General features: G+C 39.5%; 1 protein-coding gene across 1 annotated transcript; it reads left to right on the top strand.

Moving 5' to 3' along the window:
• The first annotated feature begins 1,767 nt into the window (after positions 1-1,767).
• PWP2 (PWP2 small subunit processome component) lies at positions 1,768-17,587 on the top strand. The gene is made up of 21 exons (XM_066545513.1): positions 1,768-1,830; positions 1,942-2,054; positions 2,897-2,991; positions 3,340-3,439; positions 3,934-4,077; positions 4,489-4,624; positions 5,059-5,279; positions 5,793-5,936; positions 6,646-6,716; positions 7,451-7,587; positions 8,659-8,807; positions 9,416-9,563; positions 10,598-10,748; positions 11,114-11,294; positions 12,231-12,378; positions 13,331-13,439; positions 13,730-13,795; positions 13,940-14,158; positions 15,207-15,357; positions 16,400-16,474; positions 16,619-17,587. Exons 1-21 carry the CDS (start codon positions 1,813-1,815, stop codon positions 16,776-16,778), a joined length of 2,736 nt encoding a protein of 911 aa, XP_066401610.1. The 5' UTR covers positions 1,768-1,812; the 3' UTR covers positions 16,779-17,587.
• The last annotated feature ends 490 nt before the right edge of the window (positions 17,588-18,077 follow it).

Raw genomic sequence — 18,077 nt, 5'->3', positions numbered from 1 at the left:
CCACACAAATTGTGTAATCCCAGCTGATTTCTATGCATCCTCCAGGGAAGGGTCTTCACCTGGGCAGGGTCTTTTTGCCCTGTAGGTCTGACTATTAGTATTATAATAATAAGTTGGTTACAATAATTATTATATTATTAATAATAATATAATTATGCATTAATATTACTATTATATAATCAGTTATAGGATACCTGGACTTGAGTCTTTTGCCAAGTTATCAACATATAAGACATACATTCATATTTTGATTTACTGCATCCTTAAAGCTGATTAGTTATAATGAGCTTATTAGCTCATTATAATGATGTCCATAACTAAGGGACGCTGCTCTCTGTACCACCAATTAATTCTCCTTCTTTGCTGATTAGGCTTGGAAATATACAAAGATCAACCATCAAAAAAGATCCTGACTTAAGTTAATTTTGACATATTCCACATTTTGCAACACTAACACCTGTGAGTGATTATCCAAGGGCAAGGCTGAAGGAGCACAGACAGTAAGGATTTAATGGATTGCTAAAGCTCAAACACCAATAACCATTCAAATGGGAAATACCAAGGTAGGGCAGCATCTTTCTGGTGCCAGTTTTACTGTCAGGTCCATGATGGCCACATAACTCCCAGTGTGGGTGCAGAAGTGGGGTCATGGAGCAGGCAAGACCAAGAGAGGGGGATTGAGACCACCAAGGACCCCAAAGCAGCCCATGACACCTTCTGGAACTCTCCCTCAGCAGGTGCTGCATGCCCCAGTCTGTGTCAGACATGAAGAATTCCCTTCCTGGGGAGGGGTCTGGGTGTTGCAATGCTAATCTGGCTGTACATAACCCGAGGAACTTTTTGTTTTGTGGGCCAAAGGATCGAGACTGTGATCATCTCTCTGACCAAGGGACACTGAAATGCCAACACTCAAGTCTCATCACTAGATCCATGGGTGCTGTTATGTCTCCACTATCTACTCTTTACCCATTCCTTCCCTTTTTTCCTTTTCCTTATGTATTTTCTTTGTGATATTTTTACACTTTTATTGAAAAGAATCAAACTGGCCACCAACATCCTTTCCACTGCAATAAAACTGCTTTAAAATAAAGCTCTCACATCTATACACCGGGCATTCAGTGTTGTTGCACTCTAATTTCAGAATCTCAGAACAGTCAGGATTGCAGTGACCTCTGGAGATCACCCAGTCCAACTGCTGCCAAGGCAGGGTCACCCAGAGCAGTGACAGGGAGCACATCCAGGTGGCTCTGGAATGTCTCCAGAGAGGGAACTCTGTCCTCCCTGGGCAGCTGTTCCAGGGCTCTGCCACCCTGAACATAAACAAACTCTTCCTCATGTTGAGTTGAAACTCCTTGTGTTTTATTTTACAGCCGCTGCTCCTCATTCTGATGCTGGCCACCACTGAAAAAGAGCTTGGCACCATCCTCCGACACCCACCAGGGATATATTTATATCGATTGATGAGATCTCACAGCCCTCTGTTCTCCAGAATAAACAGGTCCAGCTCTCACAGTCACTCCAAGGCATTTATAATAAAAAGTATAAATACCGTAATATATTTACTAAAGAGAACCAGAGCTCCCCCGGCTCGTGGCGGGGGCTGGGGAGGGCCCGGAGCGGCTGAGGGGGCAGCAGGCCCGTGCCTGGGGAAGGGCACACAGGGCAGTGCCACAGCCCATCCCTTTCCCTTTCTCCTCCCTGTCCCTCCCACTCTCCTCCCAGTCCCTCCCTCTCTGCTCCCTTCCTTCCCTTCCCCTGTTCCCGCCCCTGGGTGCCGCAGTTCCGCGGCTGCCCTCCCCACGTGTGGCCGCCATGCGCTTCGCGTACCGGGTGAGCGCGGGCCGGGGGGCAGCCCCCGATCCCCAGCACCATCTCCCCATCACCTTCCCCCGATCCCCATCTCCGCAGCCGCTCTAACCCTGCCCTTTCCTGCCCCCGCAGTTCTCCGGCCTGCTGGGCACCGTGTACCGCCGCGGCAACCTCAGCTTCACCCGCGATGGCAACTCCCTGCTCAGCCCCGTCGGCAACAGGATCTCCCTCTTCGACCTCAAGAAGTGAGAGCGGCGAGGGGCGGGGAGGGCCTGGCGCTGCCAGCGCGGGGGTTTCGGGGGGAATAAAGCTCTGAGGGCGTTTTGGAGCCCGACCCGTGGGGTTATCCAGGATGCTCGGCCTGCCAAAATATCCCGGAAAGCGTTTGCTTTAGCGTGAAAAGGTAGAAGCCTGTCTAGTGGAATACCTGTCAAGGTGTTGGGCGCGTACACTCGTGTGGAGAATAGCAGAGGAATTATGTAAAGGTGTATTTCAGAGAGAAAAAGAAAAGGGAAGAAATAGACTTGTGTTTGATTTAGTTGTATGGTTTCTTTGTGTGCTTCTGCCTTGCATGTAACAAAAATTAGAGCATCATCAACCTTTCCTGTGTGCCAGAGTTGTGATCAGTGCTCTCTGTGCCTGCGTTCCAGTCAGGAGCCCGGAATTAGAATTCTGTTATGCAGAATTACAGACCATCCTGGAGCCTGGAATTATAATTTTGTGATGCAGAATTACAGACCATCCTGGAGCCTGGAATTATAATTCTGTTACGCAGAATTACAGACCATCCTGGAGCCTGGAATTATAATTCTGTGATGCAGAATTACAGACCATCCTGGAGCCTGGAATTATAATTCTGTTATGTAGGATTACAGACCATCCTGGCCTGGAAGGATCATCGAGTCCAGCTCCTGGCCCTGCTCAGAACAACCCACCTAGCTGATGTTCAGGGGATTGTGACAGCTGAACAAAGTTGTCAGGGTTTTACAGTAAATTTTGTCTAGGCTTAACAAAGGTATATTTCACTGACACTGATGTTCTTCCTGCATCCCTGTCCTCATTTTACTGTTCTGTGTTTTTGTTGCAGTAACAAGTGTGAGACGTTGCCCTTGGCTACACGGCTCAATATTGTGTGCGTGGGGCTCTCTCCAGATGGAAGCCTTGCCATTCTAATTGATGAAGGTACTTGCACAAAGAGACATCTGTTTTTTAAAAGAATTCGGTAAAAATGCAGCCTTGAGGGGAGGAAATCTGTTAGGTGTTCAACCTTAACACAAAATTAAAAGTCATATGCTTTAGAAATTGCATTATAATTTTGGGTAAGGTATCTTTATTTACAGAACTTGTTTACAGAATTTGGAGAGTGTCTCATAATTTGGACTGTATTTTTTAATTTTAATAATATTAAGCACACTGTCTTGAAATGCTTTTCCCCCTCCTCTTCAAGAAAAGAATGTTTTCTGGGGTTATGATTTTTTTGGTACTCAATTATTCTTGGTACTCAATGATCCTTTCCTTCTGCCCTTACAGAGGGAGCTGCCTTGCTTGTGAGTTTGATTGGGAAATGTGTGATACATCAGTTTTATTTTCACAAGCCAGTTCACAGTGTCAGCTTTTCCCCTGATGGCAAGTAAGTAAGAAGTGCATGCTTTAGAACAGAACAGCAGGAATTTCCCGATAAACTAGTTGTGATTATGAAGACATCCTAACCAATCTGGAAATATTTCCTATTCATGAGTGAGGGGAGATTTTGAGCTGATCAGGGTCACTTTGTAAAATTGAGAGGGGAAGAAAAGAAGAAAAGCAAAGCCTTGAAAATAGAATATCCTGGTTTGAGTGTTTGAACTTTTCCTTCTGTTTTGGGGCTTTGAGAATAAGAATTTCAGTATTCAACTTCAGTAATTTTTACTGAAGGTTTTTTCTTTTATAATGTTTAAGTTGGGGGATAGTATCAATCTGCAAATACTTTGTTTTTCCTTCAAAAGCAATTCATTTTTATTGTTTCAGTAGTGCAGGAACCTCTTTATTATTATATTGTTTCATTGTATTGCAGTCTGTACTGAACAGTTGTTTGCTCTATCAGCTTTGTGTGCAGTTATGTCTTTTTCCCCCCCATTATGCCAGGAAATTTGTGGTTACAAAAGACAATCTTGCTTACCTGTACCATGCTCCTGGGAAGAAAAGAGAATTTAATGCATTTGTTCTGGACAAAACCTACTATGGCCCATATGACGAAACAACTTGTATTGACTGGACTGATGATTCCAAGTGAGTTGTTAAACTGAAGCACTGTTTACCTGCACATGTTGATATTTAAATGCACATTGCATTTCCTCTGAAGTATTGTACTAGCTTTAAAAATTGTGTCTTTAATTAAAAAATACAATTAGGCAGACCAGAAAGTATAAGAAATGGGAATCAAATTACTTATTTAAGTATTCTTACTTGAAAATGCATAGTAATTCATAAAAGGAACATATCTTAGGAATGTGAGCAGGGTTGACCTTCTGAATGTGTTTTAGCCCCTTCTACCTCTGCTATGGTCAGCAATCACAGTTTACAACACTTGTTTGTAAAATCAAAGTGGTGACTGCTGGATTTGAGCTCAGAACATTCTCCACCCAGGGAAGAGTTTTGCAGTCCAGTGTTCTAATTTTCTTTTCTATTTTTCTTTTGCAGGTGCTTTGCAGTGGGGAGCAAGGACATGTCTACGTGGGTGTTTGGAGCAGAGCGATGGGCTAACTTGATCTACTACTCTCTTGGAGGCCATAAGGATGTCATAGTTGCCTGCTTTTTTGAAGAGAACAGCCTAGATGTATGTATAATCACACAACACACTTGAATTGTAATATTGAAATAGTGGAAACAGAACCTTATCTGTAAGTGACTATTTTGACAATATCCAGAATTTAGAAAATACAGAAATGTCTCTTGATTGCTCTGCCATAATTACATGTTTAAATTTGCTCACCCAAAACATTTTAGCTTTAAATATGAAAAAATGATTTAGTTTAGCTGTGATGCTGACTGGTTATCAAGTTGCTTTTGGTCCTTGCAAAATTTTTCTGGGGGCAGGCAAATAATTCACCAGTTCTCAGGACAAGTCAAACTCCCAGTTCAAAGCACCTTGGATTCTATCCTGAGAATAGAATGCACACTTGCTAACCCTTCTGCAAGTCCATATTCATATTTTTGCAGAGCACAGAGCATGGATATTGGACAATAATAATTTGTGTGTTTGTATTCTAGCTGTACACAATTAGCCAGGATGCAGCTCTGTGTGTGTGGCAGTGTGACACTGAGCTGGATGGTTTGAAGCCCATGCCCCCTAAAGATGCAGCAAAGGAAAAGAAGGCAGCAGAAGATGATGAAGAGCTGCTTGAAGAGCCCAAGGGTGAAGAAATTCATGGGAAAGCTGATCCAAGTGAAGAAGAGACTAGAAATAAAGTTAAATATTCACGTGTTGCAAAGTAAGTGGTTTTCAGTTATCAAAAATGAAAGTAGCAATGGGGATTTATTGTACTGGGTTTTTTTTCATCTGTTCTAACTTATTCAAAGCAGTATAAAACTGTCCAGGATTTAGAAATTTAACTGTCTAGAATTTAAAATTTAGAAATTTACTGCAGATACCATTTTAAGTAGTTCTGGTAGAACTGTCTTACCTTGATTATATGATGGGCACTACCTTTTACCTTCAGAATAACAAGTGTAATTTAGCAGTATAAGAAATACTGACTCATGGTGTCCTGTTGTTTGGAACTCAGAAATTGTAAATGGGATCTTTACTACAGATTTTTTACTACTTTACTACAGTACCCTCTCTAAGTCTTGAGGCTTTGGTTTCTTGCCAGAAAGGCTTGGTTGACTTCAGGAGATGACATAAAGGTGGCTCATCAGCCTTCTTGGTGAGCTGCTTGGAGATGCAACTCTGACAACATCCTGTTCTTCAACATTCACCTTTTTTCTTTTTTCTTGGGTGCCAGGTATTTTTTCAATAAAGAGGGAGATTTTAATAACCTGACAGCTGCAGCCTATCACAAGAAAACACATCTTTTAGTCACTGGTTTTGCCTCTGGAGTCTTTCACCTCCATGAGCTTCCAGATTTCAATCTGATCCACTCCTTGAGGTGAGCCATGGGATTATCACTATCTTTGGTTTGGTTTTTGTGGGGGAAGGGAATAGGTTTTTTTGCAGGGGTTTCGTGTTTGTTTGATTGGGTACATATCATGTTAAGCAGTGAAGGATGAATAAAAAAGAGCACAAAAATCTTAAAACATGACTGTCTATTTAATACTGTAATTTCTGGAAAGGCAAAACCATAAATTTATGTAATAAATACCATATAATTCCACTCCTCATTCTGGAAAAGTGAGGTCTGAATAAGGAAACTACTCAGGAGTTCCTGGTCGTTGGCTAGACTTCTTTAACTTTGTCCATTTTAATATTTTCAGTTTCTTTGTAGAAAATATTAGCTGGAAAGTTCTGCATATGTAAAATTATCTGTAAATTGTATCTAAGTTGAGAAATCATATCAGATTCTTTTCCATAACTGTAAACAATTTCCATGTACAAAAAAGCCCCTATTTTATTTTCTTAAACTTGGGGAGTTTTATTGTGTTGGCAAGTACATTTTTGGGATGCAGATACTCTGCCTTCATTCTGGAAATGTTTGATGGTTTGGAGTGAACAAAGGAATGAACTTTGTGGTTTTTGATGTTACAGTGGTACAGAAGTTCAGTAAAACAATCAAACAACTTGCTTGAAGAGCTTTAATAAATATTAGACTTGAAGTTTTATCACACAAATTTATTTATTGGTTACTTCTCTTACTTCAGTATTTCAGACCAAAGGATAGCTTCTATTTCTATCAACTGCACTGGTGACTGGATTGCCTTTGGATGTTCAGGTTTGTCAGGTTTTTTTTGTGTGTATTCATGGGAAAAATAAGAAATGTGGTGGGCATAAGGCCCAAATTCCTCTTGCTAGTTTTGACTCCAAATGTTAAATAATTGATAGTCTCATATCTGTGCTGTCTAGGTATAGTAAAACAAATACCACTAATGAGTCTCTCAGAGAATTCTGATGATTCAGGGAAGTATTTTGCTTCTAACAAAGCGGGAAAAATTTCTTTTGCAGGAAAAAATACATATTTTATTTAGGAAAGCTTCTAGCAGAGTTAGGGAGACCCCAGATCCCCTCTAGTTAATTTCTGCTTTCATTCTGGGCTGTTTTTTCTTTGCAAAATGTTGCCCATGGCATTTTACAAACCTGCCTGGATGTTCCCAGCATTCCCACCCTGTCCATAACGGTTTGCATGAAACCCAAAATTTTACTCTTATATGCAGCCCTACTTTTCTTTCCAGCTCTTTTATCAACTGGTTGATAGCATTGCTCTTGTACTATTGAAAACATTATTCCAGGTAACAGCTCATGGAGGAAATTTTTGGGGAAGTTTCCCTGAAGTTATAAAAGGAAAAAGCTCCTATTAGGACTGAAAGATGCAGAATTCTACCTGTCTGCATTAACCTTTGGGTTTGTTTGGGGGTTTTTTTTTGACATTGCTTGCCACTGTGTGTTTTGTGGCCTGCATTTGCAGGGTCATTGTGTTCATGGCTGTGGTTAATCCTGCTGTGCTTACAGGTCTGGGTCAGCTCCTGGTGTGGGAGTGGCAGAGCGAGTCCTATGTGCTGAAGCAGCAGGGCCATTTCAACAGCATGGTTTCCTTGGCATATTCTCCAGATGGACAGTACATAGTAACTGGAGGGGAGGATGGCAAAGTAAGTGAGACAATATTGCTGGAATGTGAACTTGTAATAATGTACTAAGCAGCTTGACTTTGCATTTTATGTAGAAAGCTCTGTTACTGTAATTGGTACATATTTTTCTTACTATAAAGTCATAATTTTTTATCCTCTCTTTCCTTAAATGTTTTGATTTTTCTTTCTAGAGTATATATATTTTGCTTTGTTACTACCTGTGGCTGTAAATTGCATCACTTATGCTTTCTAGCAGGTGATTTTTTAATTATTACAGATCCAGTCACCATAAATGCAAAAGTAACAAATTCATCAATGTTATTTATGGTCCCATGATATCTTGGGATGAATGAACTTCAGCCACCCAACTTCTTACCCTTTAAATAATTGTTTTTTGATATGAAATTGATTTCAAATTATTTATGCCAGTGCAATTTTTTTGTTTAAATGTACCATTCCAGAAGCTTGTCATTTAAGAGAAAAATTAACTTCTCATGGATGACTTGCATTGAAATGATAGGCTGTGTGTACAGGTACTTTTATTTTCAAAGGTGTTTTGCCACGATGTCTTGGCACATAAATGGGACAATAGTAGTAGCTGATGTCCTGTCAAAACTTCTAAATGGCAGAAAAAGATCTGTCACTTTCTGCCATTCAGGATGAAAACTGGCCAAAACCAAGAAGTGTCAAACTGCAGAAGGCTAAATGCATACAATTTTTGTTCAGGAAAAAACCCTGAAACAACTGGAATATCATCTCAATTGTAACTTTTGTAATGGCTTTAGAGTTGGTTTTGAATTTGACACCTGTTTTATTTGACAGTATAAGCTTGGAAGCTCAAGATGCTCACCAAGTGTTACTTTCCTTTATTAACTTTGTTTGTGTCTGTCTCTGCTTAGATTTTCAGTTGCAAATGTGTCTTAAGAGGTATAATGATAATCTCTGGCCTCTTGAGTGCTATTACTGAAAGTCTTTTATGCTGTTGCAGAGTTCTATAATTAGGTTTTCTCTACTCTGCTGCTGCCTTACTCTGATTTTCTCTTTTTTCTGATGATAGTGATTCTAAGAAGTCTTTTCTTGTCTGTCCTGCAGGTGAAAGTGTGGAACACTTCAAGCAGCTTTTGTTTTGTCACCTTTACAGAACACAACAGTGGTGTAACTGCTGTAACTTTCACTTCCACTGGCTATGTTGTCCTGAGTGCTTCCCTGGATGGAACAGTGCGTGCCTTTGATCTGCACAGGTAGCTCTTTGCATGAAAGCTTTCCTGTCTCATTTAGTCCTCAGCTTTCACACTCCCCCCAAAATACAGCAAATTACTGATTGTTTGTTTGAAGTCTCATAAAGGTGAGCAGCACTGCCTTACTGGTTTTTGGTTCAGCCTTTGATTTAAATTGAGATAGTTATTAGGAATGCTCTTATTCTGTCCACTTTCTGTGAAGAAAATTCTGGAAGAACTTTCCTCAGAGAAGCTGGAAATCCAAGAAAATCATTGTCTGGCTTTACTCAAATGGGGAGAAGGCACTTTGCATAATATAATACAGCTGTGCACAGAACTGGGTGTGTAAACAAGCCCATGTTTCTGAAAAATTGACACATGCTATTTAATAGAAGAGAGCTCCTCAGAGTATTTTTGTCTCCTATTTCTGCAGAGTTTTTCATGCTTCTTTTGGATCTTGCAGTCATGCTGAGGCAACATATCTTAATTTTATAAAAAAAATATTTTTTCTGTACATAGCTTAGAAGTCTTTACAAAACAAATGAACTCCTTTTATAAATAAACTTGTTAAACACACATTTAAATAAATCTACGTGAAATGTTCTCATAATTTCTTTTCACCTCCTCCACAGGTACCGGAATTTCCGTACCTTTACCTCTCCACGACCAAGTCAGTTCTCTTGTTTAGCTGTGGACTCCAGTGGTGAGATTGTGGCAGCTGGTTCCCAGGATTCCTTTGAAATATTCATCTGGTCAATGCAGAGTGGGAGGCTGCTGGATGTAAGGACCCAGAGTGCTGGGAGGGCTTGAATTTAACCTTGTGTGGAGTGTGGTGATACTCAGCAACTTTGGGATTAGTCAGGGGAGTTTCAATGCAACATGAAGTGTTTTGTTATATTTATGTTCAAACACTGGAGCTACACTATGTTGCTCTCAGCATTTTTTTTTATTTATTGCATGGAGCTCACCCTGAATTTGTGTGGGAAATAGTTAAAATTTTTGAGTAATGAGCTCTTTCTATTCATGAAGTAACACCAGTGGTGGTGAGCTAACACATGGGCATGAAAGTCTTTCCCTCCTTATTCAGAGATGTTCTTTGCCACATATTTTCTACAGGTAATGAAGAAATCGTAGTTGCTCAGTTAAGACTGATACAGATTTCATGAAGGGTTTTGCTGGAGCAGGGCAGGGCCATAATTGTTCAATTATTGTTTCAATTCTTAAGCATTCCTTTGCATCTTGTACAAGTAGAAGAGTGTGTGATTCACATATTTAATTTGGCACAGCCATGGAATACAGATCACTTCAGTAACTTGGGATATACTTGACTGGATCTCCAGAGTTTTGAGTTTAGTTTCTTTCCTAGATATTTTTTGGAGGAGTAGGAACCTTCCATGAAATGAAAATCTCTGTCACTCTTATTCTCAGTTTTTTATTTTTGTTTTTATTCTGAAGTGTTATCAGCTGCAGGAGGTACTGAATTCTTAGAGCAATGACTTGGTTTTTCACAATTGGTCTGATTGTTTTGAAAGGAGGGAGGAAATTGGCACAATGCATCCCTAAAGTGTGTGCATAGGAGTGGTTGTAGATGCCTATATAGTGGTAGCACTACAGGGAATTTTTTAAAAACTTGTGAAAATAAAAAGTTGAGAATCACTGGTGTGTATCATGCCCTGTGTCCAAAAGTGATCTCAAATGTGTGTGGACAAGTCAGGTGTGGTTTATTGGCTGTATCTGGAGTTTACTGAATGCAGACTACACAGATTTCAGTTTCTTACACCTAATTCCAGGTTATTTTTTTCTTCTCTTTTTAGGTCTTAGCAGGTCATGAGGGTCCCATCAGCAGCTTGTCCTTTAATCCAATGAAGTGTGTTCTAGCCAGTGCCTCTTGGGATAAGACTGTAAAATTATGGGATATGTTGGACAGCTGGAGAACTAAGGAGACATTCATAATAAACTCAGATGGTAATTCTTGTTTCATTTCTCGTCTTTTATCAAATATAAAGATACTGTGTAAAATATGTTAATAACAACAGAACATGTCAAATACAGAGACACTCACTCATGGAAATGGAAAAGTTCAGATACTTCACTCTTGTGCTTGGTTAATAATGCAATAAATACTTTAATTCTTGCTTAGCGTTATAATTAGTGTTATAATTAACAACATACAATTGTATGTTGTCCACAGGAAAAAGTACAGTCATACTTTTTGCTCTTTTACTCTTAAATTTTTTCTAATAGCTGAGATAAGATCCTAGAAAAATTAAGGGTCTTTTCTTAGAAAAGCATATGAGTGCATTTTTAACTGTTTTGAAAATTCTTTGCAGTTCTTGTTGTTGCCTTCCGTCCCGATGGCAAAGAGCTGGCGGTTGCTGCTTTGAATGGCCAGATAACATTTTGGGATCATGACAGTGCAGTGCAGACTGGCTCCATTGAGGGCAGGCACGATCTGCAGATGGGGAGGAAGGAGCTGGATAAAATAACTGCCAAGCAGGCAGCCAAGGGCAAGTACGTCCAGGGGGCTGCAGTGACAAGAGGGTGCCACACTGGGTCACTTTGGAGTTGTTTTTCCATTTGTTTTCTACATGAAGATTGCAGAGTGCATCTGCTGTTCAGATATTTCTGATTCTGAATGTTAAAAGCCTGCCTGACATGTAGATGCCTCCCTTTTGTAGTTGGCTGTGTTCTCTCACTGGTCAGCACCATTCTGAGCATGTGTTTTTTCTCATCTATTTGGGACTTGGGTTGCCCACATAATATTAAGCTTCTCAGGCCAAGGTGTTAATTTGCTGTGGGTTAGGTTTTTTAGTAGATATCTTTCTACACAAATACTAGTGTACAACCATTAGTATGTAGAAACTATTAGATTTTTGAAAGAAGGTAATTAAAGTATGGGGTTTATTACCTGTTGCTATGCATGTGAAGTAATGTTTAAAAGCAAGTTGAATTTGTGTGCTATCAAAAAGTATCTTAGAGAAATGTTTTATTCTTCTCTTTTCCCCTTTTTTTTTTCCATATTGCTTCCAATAAAAAAAAAAAGGGGGAAACAATAAGTTTTTGGAAAAAAGCTTTGGAAAAAAGCAGTATTTTTTGCTGGTGAGCTCTCAACCATGTCTTTCAAACATGCCATGGCATTGGTTTTTCTGTAGCTTTTCTGGTTTTTTGTCATGCATGATATAGTTGAGAGCTCATTGACTGAGCTGTGACTCAGATTCAGAAGTATGGAAGTATTTCATGAAGCTGTTGAAGTTCTTGAAATTGTCTCTGATTCATGTAAAGCACCAAATGCTTTGTAGTAAATGTGTGTGTGAAGTACATACAGTGTGAATGAAGATCTCCATTTTTACCATGTAGTGGTTATTTTCTGAGTCTTTACATTCTACTCATATCTTTTAGCTCAGATGTGGCAGTGAAATTTAACTGCTTTCTCTTTTTCTTTACCAGATCTTTTACAACTCTGTGCTATTCAGCAGATGGTCAATCTATTCTGGCAGGTGGATTGTCAAAATTTGTCTGTATATATAATGTCAAGGAACAGATTCTTATGAAAAAATTTGAAATTTCATGCAACCATTCTTTAGATGCAATGGAGGTATGTGAGCACAGGAGTCTTTTTTAAATTTCCTCACCCCCACAAGACTTTGGTTTTGATATAGCATCTCATTAAGACTGATTCATGAATGTTTCTTAAAGAATGGGTTTATTTTTGTGCAGAAGAGGTGGAAGGATATATTCCTCTTGGAACAGAATGAATTCCTGAAACTCTTCCCAGATTTGTACTGTGCTTGTGTTGAATGGGCAGAACTCTCAAGCATACTAAGTTAGTTGGCACTAGACTTAAAGTGGAAGTGAAAATTTAAATTACCAACCTTTTGTACTAAGCTAACTCCCCAGGTGTCAGTTTGTGTTAGCAAAGAAATGAAGGATTATTTTTGTGGATACAGAACAACATCGCTGACCTTTATAAACTCTGTTTCTGAATATTGCCAAATACCGAATTAAATTCCTTTAAAAGTAAAGTGAATTATGAAAAATATCAGAAGGGGAAAAAATTCCAGTAACCCTTTTCACCATCCCCTTACCAGGAAGGATGATTATTGTTCATTTCAGGCTCTATCTGACTGTGGTTCCAGGTATCCTTTTTTTTACATAGACCACTGCTATGTACTTCCAAGTATCATAGCAGTGGTCTGTGAGCTGGTGTAGCTCAACGTCTGCCTTGAAAGAAAGTGAACAAGCTGAAACAGAATCCTGGAGGGGATGGGTATTTAGAAAGGGGGACCAGAGAGGTCCCTAAAATCTCACTTACATTGTGAAGTCCCTAAAATCTCATTTGCAGTGTTTTGGCCACACAACCCTTGCATTAGCACGGTGCAGTTATGGAACCTGCAGGACAGAAGGAGTAGGGCTGCAGCTGAGGAAGCAAACAGTCCATCTCTGGAGTATATATCAAACCTATAATAATGTGAAAGCACAGTCCAAACTGAGCTCTGCTGTTTGAGAAGACATTCAGTGCAGTGAATGGAACTTGCATGTCTTTCCAGGAGTACTTAGATCGGAGAAAAATGACTGAATTTGGCAGCATGGCTCTGATCGATGAAGGTGGTGGAGGTGACGAAGGTGTTGCCATCCCTCTTCCTGGAGTAAAAAGAGGTATGGCTTTGGCTTTGCTCTCTTTGTTTCTACTTTTTTGTGCATCAGAACCTTTGACACAGGTAAGAAGGGTTTGACTTGTTTAGCTCAGTTTTAACATCAGGAAATTTGGTCCCACCACCTAAGCTGTGATCTCTTGGACATGAACTGTGCCTTCCTTACCCAGTCTTTAATTCTGCCAGGTTTTACCATGCTGCACATTATTTAATGGTAACATCATAGTCAGAGTTGATAACTAGACTGTGAACTTGTGGTGAATCTGTTAAATCACTTCCAGATTTCTCTTTTAGGTGACATGAGCTATCGACACTTTAAACCAGAAATAAGGGTGACTTGTGTGCGATTCTGTCCTACAGGTTAGTATCAACAGTTAATTTAGGATTTTTTTAATTCCATATAAAACATGTGAAAGAATAGGGTACTGGAGGATTATCATCACTCTTCTGTTTCCATTCTAGAACACATCTCTTTGTTGTTAAATATTGTTATTTCTCTTTTAGGACGAAGCTGGGCAGCCACCACCACAGAGGGCCTCCTGCTCTATTCACTGGACTCTGGGCTAATGTTTGATCCTTTTGAGCTGGATATTGATGTCACACCCAGCAATATCCGCAAAACACTGAGTCAGAAGGAATACACTATGGCCATTGTCATGGCCTTCAAGCTGAATGAAAAGAAATTAATTCAGGAGGTGATAGAGGCTGTCCCTAGCAGTGAAGGTGAGTGGATCTGCCATGAAACTGGGCTGAGCTAGCTGTAAACAGACATGTGTGAGCCAAGATAAGTTGAGGTGTAAAGGCAGATTTCTTAGTGTTAATTTATGTTTTAATTTTGCCCATCTACTTCATGCTCATTTAGTGACTTCTCAGCATGGAATTTGATCAGGCCTAGAGGTGCAGGCAGGGTTTTTGGATTTCAGTTGGTGTTGGAGGGGCACATCGAGTTTAACCTTGTTAGCACTGTGCCTGTGTGATGAAGACCATTAACCAGTAGCAAGGATGTAATCAGCAGTTTGAGGAAGGTGATGAATCTTGTCTGTTGAGCACTTGTGGCACCACATCAGAAGTACTGTGCCTGGTTCTGGGCTGACAGCACGAGAAAAGACATTGATGCTCCAGAACATCTGGTGGAGAGCTTAGAAAATGATTGGAAGGCCAGAGTACAGCTGACGAGAGGCTGTTGTAATCCACTGTTAACAGAGGATGACTGTGTGCCTTTTTCTTAAGCAAAAGCTATCTTTGAGAATGGATTATAATGAGGTAATTTAGTTATATATGAGATTAGTTTGGATGCTTCTAAATAGTGTTTGTTTGTGCTGTGCTGTTGCTAACAGCATTGAGATCCTTCCTGTGTGGGCAGGTGACTTTGCTGTCTTTTCAAGTATCAGTGCCTCTGATTGTTGTGCGTAACTGGTTCCACTGAATACAGAAATTTGGGTGAGGTCAGAAGCAGCAACAATAAAGTCTGTTACTTTAGAAAGGAGGAGAAAAGGGTGAAATAAAAACTCTGCTAGGAGGAAGAACTTGGAGAGGGAGGAGTTAATATCTTGCTTTTAAATACAGTAGTGTTTGGAAGGTTCAAAGGAGGAACATTTGTCCTCTGAGAGATTGTGGTACTGTACCCTGAAATACAGCACTAAATATCCACCACTTGCCAAAGTGCTGCTTTCTTCTTCCCCCTATGCTTTCCTGTGGTCTCCTTCATGTTATTCCAAGTAATAACTCAACTCTATTGAATGTTTATGGGTTTTTTTTCCTTTTTGCACAGTTGATGTTGTCTGCTCATCACTGCCAGACCTGTATGTGGAGAAGTTACTGGAGTTCCTGGCCTCTGCTTTTGAGACCTCTTGTCACTTGGAGTTCTATCTTATTTGGGCTCATAAGTTGCTTATGCTGCATGGACAGAAGTTGAAAACAAGGTGAGATCTCATGAAAATCAAAATGCTGACAAGAATATTAAAATTAAAAACCTGTCAGTTTAAGGCTTTTACTTAACATTTACTGATATTCTAGATAATGCATGCACTACAATTAGAGCACTTCAGTCTTAAAAGTTCTGTGCTAATGATAGAAGTTACAGCTTGGACTTGATCTTAAAGCTCTAAAAAAGATTCTAAAAAGTGTTTGTGACAGAATTGGAATATGTTACTGTATTTGTGAAGACACATTGCAGAAACATTTTTCAAATACAACAGGTAAAACTTTGCTTGAGTTACTTAGACAATAACTGCATAATGATTTCAAGAGTGATAGCAAGATTTGGCAGTTGTGTTTTTAAACAGTTATGCATCTTAAATCTAACTGAAAGGTGATGTGCAGGTATTGATTGCATTTTTAGAGACCTAGCTTGTGACTATAGCTGGTAGTACTCTGCCTTCCTACAGAGTACTTTGAAACTACACAGGCCTGGTCTGTGAATTATATTCAGCCTACCCCTAATACAGAATTTTAGACTTCTAGGAACAAAACCAGGCAAATTTACAAATTTAAAATGGGCTGAGAAGTAATCTGAGAAGGAGTCCTACAATTTAAAAAACAGTGCATTGTGTAACTCTTCCCTTGCTTCAACATGGATTTTAATGTTTTAGTTACTGAAATGACTGGAACAAAATCTCTCCTTTGTTCCTGCTAAAGTAGAAGAGGACAATTTAAAACAAATTCCCCATTGTTCAGAAAGTCTTGTAGTATCTGAAAGGAACTGTCATTGCTGCAGCAAGCAGAATCAGCTCTTCCAGATGCAGTTGGACATTAGAAAAAACATTTCTCACAATATATTACTTGTATTAAGTGTAATCATTGTGGACAGAGTCAAAAGCAGAGAGCTTTTGTTTCTTTAGGATTATCTTAAAAAGTTGGCATTAAAGTTGTATGCTTGTTAGAATCTTGAGAGCATAGAAAAGTTCTAGATTTCCATAGGTAAACATGAACTGCACTGCGAATTGCATGTTTTCTCCATCCAAGGTCAGTGAAGCTGCTCCCTGTGATTCAGTTCCTCCAGAAGAGCATCCAGCGTCACTTTGAAGATGTCTCAAAACTGTATGTATTGTTACATTTGAAAGTCCAAATCTAAAACCTGGAGTGATTTGGGGGGTGACAGTGTGCTGTTAAAGCTTTTGAGACAGCCTTCTTTTAGAGTTGTTTTTATTTCAGGAGGAAAACAATGTTTCCCTATTTTTTCAGCTGTGAGTGGAACATTTACAACATCAAATACGCCTTGGCCATTTCCCAGCAGCGGGGCATGAAACGTGCAGCAGAGGAAACACCAGGGGATGAAGAAGAATTGGATTCTGACAGTGATTATCTTATGCAAGAAGCTCATAAAGATACTTTGAGTTCCTAATTGCTCCTTGTGAGAGGGAGAAAACCTCAGATTGTATTTTATGCAGTGGTATTCACTGAGAATGAGTGGCCCTCATAGTGGCATCAATTCCTAACAGTGTGACAGAGTTCCCTGGGAGGTAGTGATGGAAATGTGGGACATGCCATGGATGGCACTTGGCCTATTTCCTGTACCATTTGGCTGTAAACTAGACAGCATTGATCTCTTGATTAACTGATTTCTTTTTTTTAAATAATTCCTGATTTCAAGTAAGAAAACAAAAAAGTGTTCTTAGGGAAGTTAGAAGTACAACTGGAAGAAGTTTATTCTTTATTAAAAATGCCTTGGACATTAAGTATTGTGAATTTTATAGTGCAAGCTTAAAGACTGACTGAATTTTAAAAAGGATGAAAAAAATTATTGATTGGAAATATACTGGTCTCAACTTGTTTTAAATGTTGTTTTACTTGGATTTAATATGTACATATTTCTGGAACACTTTTCTTAGTTCTGTAGCCTCCAAACCTGATGAGATTTCAATAATGAGGAGAAATGAGGACCCATAGCAGCAGCTATTGGAGAAAATTTATGGGGCTTTACAGTTTGTGTCGAAGTTTGCTTGACAGCCTTGAGGTACTGTAGTGAAAATTTGTTTGGACATTACCAACCAAATAAAGTAACTTAAACTGTAAGAGAATGTGCTACAAATGTCATGGCTTGTTGGATTTTTTTGAGGTTTTTTTAAAAATGTTTTTCTTTTTTTTTGATGAAAGCCCTTTTGTGTCTTTTTTTTTAAATGTTTATTAACACATTAAACCTGTAACTTTTCATTCCCTCTGGTTTTGTGAATTGATGGGAGAACTGGCTAATAAGAGCAGGGACCTGAATACAAATAATTGGGCTTGTCCTTGCAATACTTCGAAGCCACATGCTGAAATGGCTTTTAATGAAGATACTACAACTACTACCAATGATCCAGAATTTATTTCCTCAGCATATTCTGCTCCTCTGGATTTGTTTTATGGGGCTTTAAATATTAAAGGTAACTGCAACGAGGTCTCCCCTCAGTCCAGGCTGAACAGACCCAAGTGCTCTCCACACAGCTTCTCCTCAAGGCCTTCACCATCTTCACTGCCCTCCTCTGGACACTCTCTGATAGTTTAATACCTTTCTTTTCAGCCTTTCATTCCCCATTCTGTCTGTATATCCAGGATTGTCCCATCCCAGGGGCAGAATCCAGCACTTTACCAATGTTCATACAGATGGCAATTGCCCATTTCTCTGATTTAGCAAGGTCTCTCTACAGGCCCTCCGTGCCCT

The sequence above is a fragment of the Molothrus aeneus genome, chromosome 2 (genome assembly GCF_037042795.1).
Source record: "Molothrus aeneus isolate 106 chromosome 2, BPBGC_Maene_1.0, whole genome shotgun sequence".
NCBI lineage: Eukaryota > Metazoa > Chordata > Aves > Passeriformes > Icteridae > Molothrus > Molothrus aeneus.
Note: the sequence above shows the minus strand (reverse complement) of the source record. Positions and strands in the feature narration are given on the sequence as shown.

Bases quoted from the DNA above. Each gene is read 5' to 3' on its own strand.
- PWP2 (XM_066545513.1), top strand. The intron at 5,937-6,645 runs GTGAGCCATGGG...CTCTTACTTCAG, and splicing joins AATCTGATCCACTCCTTGAG to TATTTCAGACCAAAGGATAG. The intron at 14,159-15,206 runs GTGAGTGGATCT...CTTTTTGCACAG, and splicing joins GGCTGTCCCTAGCAGTGAAG to TTGATGTTGTCTGCTCATCA.